Source organism: Lepidothrix coronata, unplaced genomic scaffold (assembly GCF_001604755.1).
Source record: "Lepidothrix coronata isolate B3197 unplaced genomic scaffold, Lepidothrix_coronata-1.0 Scaffold21, whole genome shotgun sequence".
NCBI lineage: Eukaryota > Metazoa > Chordata > Aves > Passeriformes > Pipridae > Lepidothrix > Lepidothrix coronata.
This window is the reverse complement of record NW_016690201.1, coordinates 887,229-902,942: the sequence shown is the minus strand read 5'-3', so window position 1 is coordinate 902,942 and position 15,714 is coordinate 887,229. Positions and strand designations below refer to the sequence as shown.

Here is a 15,714-nt window from a genome sequence, read left to right as displayed (position 1 = left end):
GAAAACATACATTTAGCAACAAATGCAGCATGATGTGTCTTACCTTGCACCCATTCTTCTCTGTTTTGTATTTTAGAATATTTGAGTATATGCTTTCCCAAACCAGGCACCAAAAATAAATCAGAACCAGTATAATCCCATATTCAGTATCTTGGGATACATCTTCCCAGTGCTTCTTCCAAAATGTGCCATGCTGCATGGCTGCATAAAATAAACTGTGACCATTTAAAACACTCTTTGGCCTTGAGCACCCAGCACACATCTCAGTTGTTTGCTGTGTTCTTGGTATGAGGCAGCAAAACAAAGGAAGCCAGATTACACATGGTGGGTGGGGAAAAAGGCTTGGATCCTACACAGTTTGGGAGGTAGGGGAAAGGACGATGACCTATTTTATTCACAAAACGCAACAGCAACATTTTTCAAGTATCTTGCTGACCAGATTAAAATGAGATTTTTGAATGTTAACAGCAATAGAAAGACTGCATTTCAGTATTTTAAATGTGTTGCTATGCAAGGTGGAGAACTAGCGAATCAGAGGAACATGCCACACATTCCAGCTGCAGATGTTTGCATAACAACTGATAGGGGTGTTCAGCACTGGCTGCTGGGGGAGCCTACCCAGTAAGTACCAGTGCCCAGACTGCAGGGAGAAGGATCCCAGTACCTCCTCAGGACTGGGCAGCTCTCAATGGCAGCAAACGACCAAAAGAGCGGTTTTATCCTTGGAAGTACACGGCAGGGCAGTTGCAGGAAGTTTGTTCTGTGATTACTCGTTCCCACCCACACAGCTGTCATCAGTCCCAGTTACGGCACAGAGAAGCACCTATGTTTCATGCACATGCGTGCACAGAAACACAGGCAGAGAGGAAAAAAATCCCTTGGGCATCAGATACAGAAACAGCATTGAAAACCTTGTCCTCTGATGGAGCCACTACGGTGTTTTCCCAGATCAATAAACAGCATGCCTTGTGGCAGGATCACCATCGCATGTGCACTGCTTGCTTTCATTTCCGTCCTAACCTATGAACTGGCACTTGCTACCTCCAGACTGTAGCACAGATAAAAACGTTTCAGTTTACAAGAAACACAGCACTGCATGAACCCGCTGTGTGAAGTCCTGTATTTATAGAAATGGCTATAAATAATAAAGATCTGCAGGGATCACTGACCCACATACACACTGTATTTTCTGAACAGCGCATATGTATTAAATCTGCAAACTAAGGACTGCGACATCTCACCTCGTGCCTTTTCCCTTTCCCTCAGTTTGGTCTAGGAGCTCAGTATACCACAAAAATAGCCTGGTGGAGGGAAGGGAAAGGAAGGGGAGGGTAAGGGAAGAGGAGAAAAGGAAATACACGGCGGCGAAGGAGCTTTGCCGTCTATTGTTAAAGCCACAGCCCGCTCACAAATCATGTTTCCAGCCTGTGCAGTGAAAAGCACAGTTGCTAGCAATGAGGTGCATAAGCTCTTCAGATCAGCAATGCTGCTTTGAGTAACTGAATTATTCTATTGAGTAATTTGACAAGCCGACAGGCTGCCCATCAAATGAGAACCAGAACGCATACCATTTGCGAGACGAGGCTGCAATAAGCTTTTAATCAGTTTTCAACAAGAGCAATTCAAGTGAGCTGGTGTATTAACAGATTTTTTTTTCCTCTGCAAAGCCAAGAAGTGAACATTAACTGCACTCTCTGAAGGGGAGGGGACAAACTAAGGGAGGACAATTCATTGGAACTGTTCAGTTTCAACACCCGTGATAAAAGAAAAGAAGATTTAAAAAGTCAAACTATGGCAAAGAAGGACTTTTATAAAATGTATACAGGGGCCTGGTCCAAATCTCAGAAAGACTTTCATTATTGATTTTTGTGACTATTAGACTAAGGCTTAAAATGAAGAGATACATTCTGCTTGCCAGGTCATGAGAAGATAACTTTAATGAGCTACACAGTAATAAGAAAATGTCAAAAACAATACTAGAGTTGACTGTTTTCCTCCCTTTGACCAACTGTGAGGTAAACTAACTTAATGCAGCCAGCCTAAGCACACCTCTAAAGTCAATTAAAACAAACCAACCACAACCAAGCCAAACCAAACAAACAAAACCACAAAAAACCCCAACCCAAACAGTAAGCACTTAACCTGGAATGCAAAGACACCTCCTTGGTTCCCACACAAGTAGGAGGGACAGCCCAGCATGGTCCCATCCCAAAATTCCAGGTAAGATAAAATCCAGGATATGTTTGTGGGATTAGTCTGATGCATCATTTCTGTTTTGTGAAAGCCTGAGGAATGCTGTGTTATGCAGTGGGATTGGTGCCACTTCAGAGCTGCGGTTAAAAAATGTGTTGTGCTTTAGTGCAACTCCCCGAGTTGCTTTCATCACCAAATAAAAAAAGATTTGCTTTCTCCAGCTGTAGCAGGAACAGGAGTTCACAAGTGGATTCCAGCTACACCTCAGGGTAGCAGTTAGCACATGCTTAAACTTAAAATGTATGCTTAAATCCCATCAACTGGCTATTAAATGTCACATGAATCCCAGAGATCTAAGATAAAAAAAAAGAATCCCCGGAAAATAGAACACGCCGGTTTTTCACTCCTGGAGGATGCCGGGTTTGCACTACACACATGTCACCCTGTGGACTTCCAGACTCCAGCCAGCAAGCCAGAACATTCATCCCCTCCCACCCTGAGGCAGCTGCCAAAGCAGTGGCACCTCAAGGCCAGCAAGCTCCCAGTTGGGCTGACTGTACCTACGACATCGCGGGCCAAGGACTCGCAGGTTCAAGTGTTCAACTCAGCCACTGAATGGCAGCAGAAACACAGAATCAACCAGGCTGGGAAAGACATCTGAGATCACTGAGTCCAACCTGTGACCCAACACCACCATGTCAACGACACCATGGCACTAAGAACCACATCCAGTCTTTCCTTAAACACCTTCAGGGATGGTGACTCCAGCACCTCCCTGGGCAGCCCATTTCAATGTCTAATCACATTTATCAGGCTGCTCCCTACAGGAAGGAATCCCAACTGCCCAGATCTCACTGATGCAAAGACGTATTTAAAATTGAAGTGTCTTCTACCAAGGGAACAGGGCTTGAACAGTAACAATCTCACTTTCCAAGGTGGCCGAATACTTCCAGTAAGTCCTGTAAGAGCTAACAAAGAACATTATTCCTATTACTGAAGTAAATAAAAATGCTGGAGCATATTTATGAGTGGTCACATTAATTTCCCATCAGTGAAGAAAAATGCTAACAAGGCAGCAACACTTGTGGTTCCACTTGGAGTATTAACCGGCTACTGGGCTTATATCCTAGATCATGAAACTTTTAAAGTTAAGTTGCTCTAGGAAGTTTGCAGGACAGAAATAGAAAGCCTGGTCCTAAAGAAAACACCATCAGAAGCAGACATCAAGCTCTGGAGGTGCAGCATCAGGTCTCCAGGGCAGGTGTTGCTACAAGAGACCATCAATCACAAGACTGAAAAGAGTGGGGGGGTGGAATCAGTTTTTCCAGATAATTAAGGCACCCCAAGGTGCAGATAGGTACATAATGGGATTTTCCAAACTGTCTATATGAACTACAGACCTGATTAGCCTCTCAGTGGGAGTCAGGGATGTCCAGTCCACTAGGAAACGTCACGTAATTCTGACTGGTAAAAAGTTTGGGCGCCTCCCTATCTTCCAAAATGCTAGATCTTGCACATACCTAGACATATGTAAATAAATATACAAATGCCTTGACTTGCATACTGTTGAGATAGTATCACTGCTAGTAGAAAGCAGCTAAGAAACTGAAAGCTTCTTTCTTGATGCTTGATCTAACCTACCTGGCTTTGTAAGCTACAGCATCAAGTAGGAAAAAACATTCTAGAGACTGCAGAACAACAGGGGCTGTAGCCACTGCAGTAGGGATCACTTCTGTCAGGCCTACCTGTACCTCTGATTCAGATGCTCGGGGTACCCAAGACACATTCTGGGGATAGCAGACATGATACAGGGTCCTCTGGGAGATGTGTGCCCTGCCAGTACAACGGATAGAGGCTATGCAGTGAAAACTGGAATTCAAAAAGCACTGAAAACCTACGTTTAAGTAAGAGAAGCTCACCTGCTGTATTTTAAACCTCAATGAACTTATCATATAGGTACCAAAACAGAAGATTATTGGTACAATGGTAATTTTATGTTCTTCTAACGGCATTCACCTTCTTGATTTTTAAATAAGCTCTCCTTAGGAAAAAGAAAAACACTAACAAGTGGTTTTCACTAGAGTTAACCTCTTTTTGACAGTCTCAGTAGTAAGTCTAAGTACAGGCAAACCCGTGCAACCTGCTCTAGGTGAACTTGCTTGAGCAGTAGGTTAGACTAGACGATATTCAGAGATCCCTTCCAAGCCCAGCTATTCTGTGGTTCTGTCAAAAGCAAATGTTAACATAAAATGACCAATCCACACATACAGAGTGGGCTTGTTAGTGAAGTCCCAAATATATTCAGTAGCACATTACAGCTGCTAATTATTGTTGTAACATACACTGTTTAAAGAATACAAATTATACTCTATCTCTTTTCTATGCATTTTTGGAACTACTTATAATGATGTAAACTACTAAGATTTATTGTTTCACTTTGATGTTGAATATGTAATTTGTTCTTCATGCCAAAAAACCCCATCACTACAGGAACAATGATTTCTACAACAATATGATTAATAGTTTCAGATCTGCCGCTTCGTACAGAAGTTCTGCAATTTTTCCTCTTAATGAATGAGTTTCCTTCAGCAAGACAAAAGGCTAAAAAAAAAGCCACATTGTGTCTGTTTCTTCTAAAAATTATTTCTTAATTTTCTTCTCTGCATCTATACTGAATCTGCTAACTGCCCTTTCCCCACATATTTAGAGAAGCATCATTAATTTGTAAGTGGGAATGCAGAACAAAACAGAAATGGTTGGACAAAGCTGAGGCTCAAATATTTCAAATCTGTGCCACACATGGGGAACTACAGAGGTACTACAGACCCTGCTTCAAAAGAGACCTGCCATGCAGAACACTTTGTTTTTCCTGTGGACCTTTCCATGCTCACACAAACTACTGAACAGCCAGACCTTATATATACATGTTAACAGCAGCACACACCTCCAGGTCACAGGGCAGACACAGATACTAGTTTTCCCAGTTGTTTCACAGCTACCTGCACTTCCCATAGTGTGCTAGCATTACTTGACAAATGAGAGAGATGTTTTTCCTTCTCACTGGTGCTCCATTATTTTTATTAAGATTGAATTAAAAGGTTATCCACAATCTATATCACACAAGTAATTACAGGGATCTGTTTTGGGCTGATGTTGTCAGCCTAACTAACTCACTGTGTTTTTCTCGATGTACTATCAAAAACTATAGCCTTCTTGGGGACAGCTTATCAAGAAAGATATTTCTTAAAAAGTCTCATTTAAATTTTCAGGTGATGTAAAGATACTTGGTGAAATATGGGGATGAATCTCTTTCCCTTGCTTCCTGTTAAGGGACTCTGACTTATGTATTGCTCTCTGATTTGGGTATTGGACTCATCAAAGGTTGCTCTATCAGAAAATAGTTACCAATACACAGGGAACATACTTCATGAAACACTTATAATTTTTTAATTCTTTAGCATCAAAGGTAAAAAGGGACTACATTTCTTGACTGTGCCTTTGGTTTGGTCCACCTGTACTATAATAACAAACTGTATTACTGGTATCACATGAACAGCTTGAGCTAAGTATCACTAGTCAGCTGACAGTGAACTGTGTGTTACCGTTTTCAATGGCCGCTATCCACGTGTTAATGCTTGTACTGCAGAAATTATCAGGTGATATCTATCACAAAGTACATTTGTACCAATGACTACTAGAGCCAGATTAGTTTGTGTACCCAGACCAATTTCTTTTCATTCTGGTCCCGAGGACCAAGTGAATTAAAGCAAGAACAGCAGCTGGGCACCATAGCCCCACTAGGGAAGCTGAGAAACTCAGAGAAGAGAAAGATCCCACAGAAAACATTTAATACACAGAGAAAAAGAAGATAAATATGTAATAAACTCCCTTTACATCCACCATTGAGACAGAACATACCTCCTTGGCCATGTCAGTGTATTTCTGTTTTTCTTTTGGATCTAGAACAGACCACCAATCTGCCAAGATCTTGGTTGCGCCACGATTATCGAGGCGAGGGTGTTCTTTTCTCACAAGAGAGCGGTGGCGTTTGCAGAACAAGAGAAATGCATTCATTGGTCGGCGAGCTCGTTGCTCTGAGGACTCGTCATCTTCAGTCTCATCAGCATCCTGCTCTAAACCATCAGGGCCAAGGAGCGGCACCTGGCAGAACCAAAAGGGAAGGGGTGTGAACTCAGTTATCCACGTTTCTCACCAACACTGAGTGTGAATGAGGGAGAAGCACACGGATGCACACAGCTGTCTCCAAAGGCCATCTGTTCCATCCAGGAGATGCAGAGTTCTACATCAAACCTCCTCACCTGATAGTCCAAGGTTCATTCATGCTCTCTGCAAGACTTAAACTCTGACTTCCACATAGAACAGACTTCTAAGCTGAGGAGCTTTCTCTAGTAATAGTTCTAAAGGGGCTGGAGGGAGGAATTCATTCTTCTTTGCTCTTCCTACAACCTGGAAATCATCTTAGTGGGATTAGGCAAGCAGAGCTACCTTGGTCTTCAGTTATTTGCTGTTTGCAACTACAGAGCACACAGGGAGGAAAAGGCACAGGTAAAGTTGTTTCCCCATCTCCGCCATTCATTGCTCAGCCTGTGAGCTGTGCAGCACTGCAGCCCAGTCAGAGACAGAGGGCAAATCTCAACACAATACACTGCCAAAACACGCTCTCTCCATTTACAGGCCAGGGTACCATTCCTACAAGGGTTATGCCACAAAGGACTAGTTCTGACTGAATGAAACAAATTATTGCATGACACGGAAAACCACCTCCTACCTAACAGCAACACTACTGTTTTATACCACGTTGTGAAAGTGACCTGTAAGGTCATCAGAAAGCACTGTCAGAGTATCAGGCTCCTTCTTATCCTTATCAAGGTCACACTCCCTTATTAGCACATGGCTCAAGGCAGTCTCCTCAGCACTGACCTCTTCATTCCTGCCTTAGGAAGGCATCAAGGAGATTCAGATATGAATGCTACCCACATGATGGAAACATCACAAATCCATAAGCAATTCCCACTTCTTGTTAGAGAGGATGATTTTAACAGCAGATCTGTGAGGTGCCACATGGCATGGGGGGGTCCTTATGAAAACAGGATAAGGTCAGTGTCATTGAACAATACCAAAATACCAAGTGTCAAACTGGAGACAGATTATTTCAGCTGTGCACTCAATACTCTAGAGGATAAGCTGAATTTCACATGCAAAGATAGCAAAAATTGTTGACAGCTTTTTCCTTCTTTTTACCCTTTAATCTTTGTCTTTTTTTTAATCTTTAAAAAAAAAAAAGAACAAAAACTATTAGTTTGTTATGGCCTCAGAGCCACTAGAAGCAGACACCAAGCACAGGCCAACATCATGTCTAAAATAAACAATTAAAAAGACCACATCAAAACACATCTTGAGCAATCAAGATTGAGATGTGCAGCATGTTATTAAAACAACCCAGTTAAAACTCTTACAGTCTAACTCTAAAAAAATTTGTCCATGATTTTAAAAGCATGATTGACAATTCACTTTCTTGTGTCACTACTTGCCTTTATAGCTTTATGGGCACAGTATCACTTATTTTTATTGTCTGTATTTGTTCACAAAAGAGAGCAAGACAACACAAACAAAACAAAAAACACAGCTAGGGCGAATCTGACCCACCATTAACCATCCGTAGTCAAAGCATCCAATGAAATCTACCTTATCAATATCTTCTTCTTCTTCTTCCTCTTCTTCCTCTTCAGAGAAGTCAAGGAGTTTCTTGGCAAGCAGGGGATGCCACTGAAGACACTTCCTTTTTGGTCGCTTCCCAGTTCCTTCTCCTTCTGTCGAGTGATCCTTATTCCTACTACTGCCTTTCATTACTGTGACCTGTCATGAAAAAATATTGATAAGTTCACAACAAACTCTCAGACATAAATGACCATCTAACCAGTGAAAAATATATGAAGCACTAATACAAGACTCTTGGAAGTTTTTGGCAAGATACTAGATAGGGATTTATTCCAATTAGCAACAAAAGGATGGATGTACCTTTTCCAATCTTAATGTTTCCACTTAATGCCTACAGTAACTAGCAACATACAATTTAAGAGCATAAAGTAAGGATGCTAGCCAGTCCAGCTCTCAAATGTGCTCCTGTCTGAAGCATAGCTGAGAAGCCCTCACACTTCACTAGTTAAGTGATAGGGAGACTCCATAGCTCTCCCATACCTGTAACCATTGTAGCTTTTCATATTTTGCGACTGAAAATGTCAGGACATCCCTCTTTCTGGCAGTGGAACACATCACCAGCCACTCATCCATTAATCATGCATTTATATATAGCAATGTTGATACAAAACCCCATGATACTATGAGCTAGGATTTCTCCAGTGTCATTAAAGGGTGCAATAGAGAAGGAAATCTGAGTCCCTAAGAGAAGTGAGTTTTAAAACACAAATTTAAACCAAACACCAGAAGTAGTTATGCTGACACTTCCAAAGTACTTCACAGAAAACAAATACCACGTGCTGATCCAAGTGCGTGCAGAAGATAAATCATATTTATTTATTCATCTATCTTGTCCGCATGTGTCCTTATCTAAAATATACCTCAAAACTACTTCTCAGTAAAAACACAAGCTTAACACATCCCAACTACAAATTTAAGAGTTGACTTCAGAGATCTGCTACTCAAATATGGGGCAAATAAATACATAAATAAATAAAATCAGCACATCACATCCAAGTACTGAAGCCCACGGCGAGCCAGCGGTGCTGGCACACAGTCTGGTCCCCCACAGCCTTCTGTTTGTACTGTGTACTGTCAATGGTAAGCCTGACAGGAGCATGGCTGGCTTTCTAAGAAAGCAAACATCGAAACAAACTGAACCTGAAGAGCAGTTAGCAAGCTACATCTTTATAAAGCCAACAAAAATTGATGAAGTCTCACAGGGGCTTCTCACCAGCAGAAAAAAGAAGCTGGGCTAAGTCCTGGTCCCACTGGCAAAGCCAGAAGAAGCTCTGTTGCTAATTCTCAGGAGAAGGGCACGGAAAGGGGTCAAACTGCAAGGCCACAATGCATTTTAGGATGCTGTTTTCTGGAAGATGCTATGTACAATGCTAATGTTTCAGCCTAAAGCAGAAGGAGGGAAAGCTGCCACACCTGCACTTACACTGCCTGCCCAAGCCATGGTGCCACCATTTGGGCAAATGACTCACGAGAACTATCTCACACAGTGAATACAGCCCACACAGCTCCAGCCATGCTCCTACATATCCCACCCATTTAGTGATCACTATTGCTGGTTTTGGTTGATCTCCTCCAGGTATGTTTCTTGTTGGTTAACTCACTGGCATTTTGGCAATATGCCCTTGTTTGCATCAGAAACTTGAGTAAGCAGCTGCTTCCTCTGCTGACTCCAACAGTGCAGAAAGCTGAAGGACCTTCAGACACTGCTTGCTGGAGGAGACAACTGAAGCCTGAAGGAAATAGGTCCAGATATTTTAACCTACATTTTAAAATGGCATTTTCCTGGATGCATATTAGGGTTTGATAGCTCCTCCCCACTTGTCAGCAGACTGTAGCCCCCTACCAGTTAAGGAGGCCCTGTAACTTTGCAGCTGCTTCCCATGAAGTTACACACTTTGCTATCCCCATAATGTCACTTCTACCTGGAGGACATTTAAACTTTGATTTCACAGCACCCACTCCTCTGTTCATTTTCTGTAATCAACTCCTGCTGGTTACAGCAAGTATTATATAGCACTTAATCATGGCCCATTTCACCTAAATCTTCTTCCGTGATTTGCAAAACAGATCCAAATACACAAACAACTTTGGCTTTAAAAAAACATTAAAGTGTGGAAAATTAAGCTGCAATCCAGTATCATAAAATGCATGTTTGAAATTGTTTTTATCCCACTGTAACCTCTGCCACTGCACCATGCTCCCCATCTGTCTCTCTTCCTAAAGAGCTGAACCACCATTTGCTTTTGTTTGGGTATTTTCAGACACAAATCAACAAAGCTGAGTTAATGTTCAAGCAGGAACTTCAGCTCCTATGGGTAGCAGAGATTCATTCAGAGATTCAGAGTTTGCTAAGAGATACAGATCTACCTGTAACTCTAGTCAATAAAGTATGTGGCCTATTTCTGAGCAGGATAAATATGCTACAAGTACGATGGGGAGTCAGCTACTCCAGCCCTTACCACTGACTTATGTAGGTGAGCTAATCATATGGCTTCTGCCTACAATCAGTCCTAAGTACATGAGTATTACTGGCAACCTTCTACCTTGTTACTGTGAAACTAAATTAATGTTTGAGCGCTCCGTGATCCTCCTCAGCTCAGCTGAAATCTCAGGGCTATTTCAACAACGGCATTGCCTTTAACTGGCACCTCTCTGCCTGCTGCCCTTCCTTAGACAGATCAGCACAAGACTTTAGTGATTCCACAGTGTATTTTACACATCTCCTCCATCACTCCTGAGGCCCTGCCTATCCTCTATGCTGAGTTCAGCAAGGCAGCACAGACACTAAGCATCTGTCACCTTGCAAATCCCAAAGGGACTCTCAGTATGTTACGCCTCTTCACTACAGCCCAGCTCACAAATAATTTTTGTTTTCCAAGTGTAGGTATTGAACACTCAATTACCTCTAAAATAAATTAACTAAAGCTCACCACACATTAGCACTAAAATAGAAATGTATGCTCAGCTTCAGGAATTCAAGGGATGTTCCTTTAGTTGTTTTCTTAAATTGTGAACTGTTTTACCCTACTACTTGTCACCCTGAAGCAGCAGTTTCACTAAAAAAAGGGGCTTTTAAGGAAGATGGGTTGTTACCCTATCAGCTGAACATGCATTTAGGAGACCCAAGACATAGAGTAAGTCAGATCCTGGTTGTTATATGGGTATCATATATTACAGAAACACACAGAGTCACTTTTTGCTTCCACTTTGGAGTGCAATGGTCAACAACAAAAACCCTGCTGATCTGACCCCACTGATGGAAGGACTGACTGCCTTTAAGGACGACAGACTGACTTTAAAGTTTAACTGCATGGCCTGGAAGCCCCTCACCCCTTAAGTATGTCAAGCCATATACTCTATCCTCCATGCTTTCTCTTCTTGCCTGTAAAATAGAGGTTCATTCATAACATGAACACAAAATTATTTCAGCCTCTATTTTTTAATACATCTATGTTTCCAAATCCTCTTTCCGCATTTTGGCATATTCAAATTTTCATAAGTTTTGATCTGTATTTCAGACACTTTTTTTGGTGTTCACTTTTTTCTGATGCCTTTCTCAGTCAAATATAGGATTGGCATAACGAAAAACGATCTAATTCTCTATTACATCACATGGGACTTTTCCTCTTAAAAACGGATGCCAACATAGAACTTGCTTTCCTTTGGATTGCTTCATCTTTCATATTACTACCCTCCCACTTTATGGGCATTTCTGTCATAATTGTTGATATTCACATACTCATGTAATTATGAGAAAAGACCACAAAAAAATTCAGGTAAATGCAAAATACAGCTAACATGGATACTTTCCTTCCTTCTGACAAAATGCAGTGTAACTACTTAGACAAGACACTCTGTGGTCAAGTGAGTGCATGTATGATTAAATCACAGTGAAAGTTTTACTGGCACTATTTACTTTGTGAATGGCAAAACATCAGTGGAATCCATTTACCTGATTCTTAAGATTCTGTTTATTTATCTGGGGTTATTTTTTGCCTTGACACATTGCCAACAGCACGTTAGTTGCTTGTTTTGCATGAGAGACTGGAAACTGGCAGAAAGAAGCAATCAAAAATAGCAGCTCCTGCTCTTACTTTCAGGGACCCCCAAGTGCTGGCAAGCATCCCTACCAGCAAGGATTTGAAGAAAGAGCTGGACTTGGACCCTACAAGAACTGAAGCATGCTTGGCAATTAAAAAGCTCCACAGAAAGTCACAACGCCAGTCATGGGCAGTCTTCGCAGGACCTGGGCTTAAAAGTAGAGAAGATACACAGCACCTGAAGTGCAAAGTTTGCAGTAACTGGAATTTATGAACCATGTCACAAAAAAAAAAAAAAAAAGGTAATTTCTTCAACAGCATCAGTAAAAATATCATGCATCTTTTAAGGCAGATGTAATGGCTTTTAGAAGTTAGCAAGAGTAAAAATCATTAAAACCAGCTAACAAGATTTTACAAGCTACTTCTCAGCTTAAGGATGACAAGAAAGGTGACAGCCACTAGGGAGAAAGTAGGAATATTTCAACAAGACCAAAGTATGGACAGTTTTGCTTAAAATAAGCCACATATGCTTTATAACATCACCAGAGGATACCTGTCAAGGCTGACATTCATGATCCACTGACAGCAAGAAATACCTTCAGGGTGACATTCTACACCTACTTTTGTGCAGACACAGATCAAACAGTAAAAAAAGATAAAGTTGGTTTTTTTTTTTGATGCTAGCTGTATTATTTCCTTTCTGGTCCTGGAAACATTAATCAAAGAATCACAGTTTTCTCAGATGTCTTATAAATATGTATACCTAACAGAGCTTCAGAAGAAAAAAAAAATTAAGATTTCTTAAGAAAAGAGCTGGATGGTGGAAGAGGGGGAGCAGGGGAGAAGACTGACTGTTTACCTTTTTACTGCATGTTTCTATTTTAATTACACAACTGTATGCAAGTCTTCATTTATTAAGTGTTAATAACAACAAGTGTTTGATTACATTTGGTAACATTAAGTTTTGTTTTCCCTAGCTTACTCTGTTATTTATGAAACCTTATATACACAGGTGACCAACTTCTGCAGTACTAATTTTGGGACCATCTCACCCCACTGTTGATCTGTCACTGAAAATGCTGCTTGTGCTGAACAAGGTGAGCTCACCAGGCATCCCCCAATACATTCACAAACACCAAAGTCCTTATAAAGGTCTTCAAAAACAATGAAGCACTGTAATACAGGCTAGAAAGAAATCCAAGACCTGCAAAAGCAGAACCCTAGAGATGTGAATTGTGACTGTGGTACAGTCCCTGTTGGAAGGTTCTCCATGGAACACTGTCTGAACTTCAGCAACGCTCATTTCCATGAAGACAGTGGAAATTAATTTCTGCTTTTCTGTTACCTTAAAACCACATTTCCTGGAGCCCAGTTGGGCCCTCGGCTAACTCAATGAAGATTACTGGTACAAAGGAGCAAAGGGAGAGTTCCAAGTGGATTTCCCACACTTTCTGCTCTGTTTTACACTATCTAAATTCTCTACTACTTCATAAAAACAAACACCAAAGAGAGAATAGAGGACTGAACTATGACACTAATAGCTTGGTGTTGTGGGGGCTACTGAGTCAGTGACCCGAGCTGTTTCAACAAAGAAGCAGGAGATCGGGAAATGAGTTCGTGTTCTTGCAGGTCTAACGAACTGAAGAGGTATTTACATTTTCAAATAAAAGTAAAAGGAGATTGCTGGCTGTGAAATACACCTACACAAATACAGAAAGTGTTTTTTTTTTAAATATATTTCTTTTAGTTCTGGAAAAAAGGAACCAGAATATTTCTATAATGTATGACAAAAACTAGTTGGCACTAATTGCTGACCAGTCAGTGCATATACTCTTTATTGTTTCACAGCAGAAAGCCATTAATGAGCTTTCTAATTTTCGGAGATGTGATGGTTTAATGGGGAACATGCTGAGACTCAATGGGGTCCTGTTTGCTAGCGGAGGTTTGGGATAGACTATCAGCACAAGAAACACTTAGCAACACAGCCACAAGTCTTAGTTAATTTTTAATGACACACTCTTCCATCTTCATAAAGTATTTTAAACTGTTCCTTATTCTCAAACTCAGATCTGAGTTGCTTGCTTTCTTTATTCTCTAATACATAAAATTAAACTCCAGCATCATAAAAAGAATGTCAACAGCACTTTTTTAAATTTTGGGGTTTTGTTGTTTTTTTCGTTTGGTTTTTTTTCTAAGTGTCCCTTTCATACCTACCAAAAAGGAATAAAAGCAACACATAACACAAGTCAATAGAGTTTAAACTTCACCTCTGCTCCTTCTCTGTTCATTCACACATGCACAAGAAGTAAGATTTTCTTTGGGATTTTTTTAATGCAAAGAAATCAACTGGGTTTCGTCTAGTATGAAAAGCATTTTATGTTGAACAACTGTACTCAGTGTTAGCATGCTATCAGGATGTTTTAACTAAAAAAAAAAAAAAAAGAGGGGGGATAAATTTGTTACTAGTGTTCACTTTTCCTTTTTATTTGCATATCATTTAGCTTTGCTTTTGTTTAATACTGTCATAGCTAATACCACAGAGCTATCAGTAAGAATGGTTGTAAGGGCATTTCAGATGCTAGCTCACTCCAAATCTGCTTTTAGAATGGAAACCACAGAGATAGCAAGTGCACAGGATGGCACAAGAAAAGCTCACACTGAACAGGAAAACCTCATGCATTCAATACACAGAAAAAACTTGCCTAATCTGTGCAAGGAATACTGTGTCCATTTGTGTCACCATTCCAGAAACTGCGTTTTAAAAGTTACTAAATGAACATGAATCTTTCCATGAGACTTGAGCATAAAAGAAGTAAAGCTTGAAAAGTCATGAGATATGTAATCTACTGCAAAGTCTTTTCATGATGGCCAGTTTTTAATAACGATTTCTTGATTTTCTTTCTCGTTATCTTTTTTTCCTCTTCATTTATAGAAGACAACATGAAGAAATATGTTAAAATAGTATTTTAATTTGTAGGGAATTCTTCAGGCTTTAGGAACATCCTCATTAAAACAAGGGAAAGACAGGCAAACCCTGCCCACTACAAAATTGTCCTCAAAAGACACACCCACAAACTGGATTTTATCATTACAGTGCATGAATAAACTGATACAGAAACTAAAAAAAGAACAACCCAAATCTTAGTATACATCTTGACTATCTATTGGGTTTTCCTTATGCCCCTGCCAGAGAACAAACCCACTTTTGGGACTTCACTCAGCCATGCCAGTATTTCAACCAACACTCTGCCTGAAATTGGGTATGTAACCCAACTTGGAAGTGCTACATTACCTCCTGGAAAACCAAGTTAAGAGTGTATCATGGTTTGTCTGCCAGCAAGTGTTTGCTGTGAGTATTATCAAACTCATCAGTGCTGGAAGCTACCAACTACCACGGTTGCAAAAATCAGCTCCTAGACCTGCAAAAATAGCCTTTACAAAGTGAAAAATGGTTTAGGAAATCATGTCAAGCTTTTATTTTCTACTATGCTTTCTCCTAGATAGACCTAATCTCTCAAAAAAAGTCAGGACTTCAAACACTAATTATTAATTTTAAAAAAATAATAAAGTGACCAAACTTTCCAAATGGACTTGCTGAGGCCAGGCACAACAGGTTTGGCTCTACTTTGGGCCAAGCTTTTAATGAAACTTGTAGATTAAATGGCAAACCACCAACCCCACAGGAAATGTTTGCCCTGTTTGGGCAATGCAGTTTCTGTTGGGCAGAAACATACCACTTCCA

At 40.6% G+C, this 15,714-nt stretch overlaps 1 protein-coding gene across 9 annotated transcripts in view; it reads right to left on the bottom strand.

Moving 5' to 3' along the window:
• The window catches only part of BBX (BBX, HMG-box containing), a 139,208-nt gene that overhangs the window by 53,172 nt on the left and 70,322 nt on the right, over positions 1–15,714 (bottom strand). For all 9 annotated transcript variants that reach the window (XM_017807948.1, XM_017807953.1, XM_017807954.1 and 6 more), the window contains 2 exons: positions 7,900–8,070; positions 6,112–6,354 (listed from right to left, as the gene is read on the bottom strand). In XM_017807948.1, the coding sequence (XP_017663437.1) occupies positions 6,112–6,354; positions 7,900–8,061 (405 nt within the window). In that variant the 5' untranslated portion in view covers positions 8,062–8,070. The remainder of the gene's footprint in view (positions 1–6,111; positions 6,355–7,899; positions 8,071–15,714) is intronic.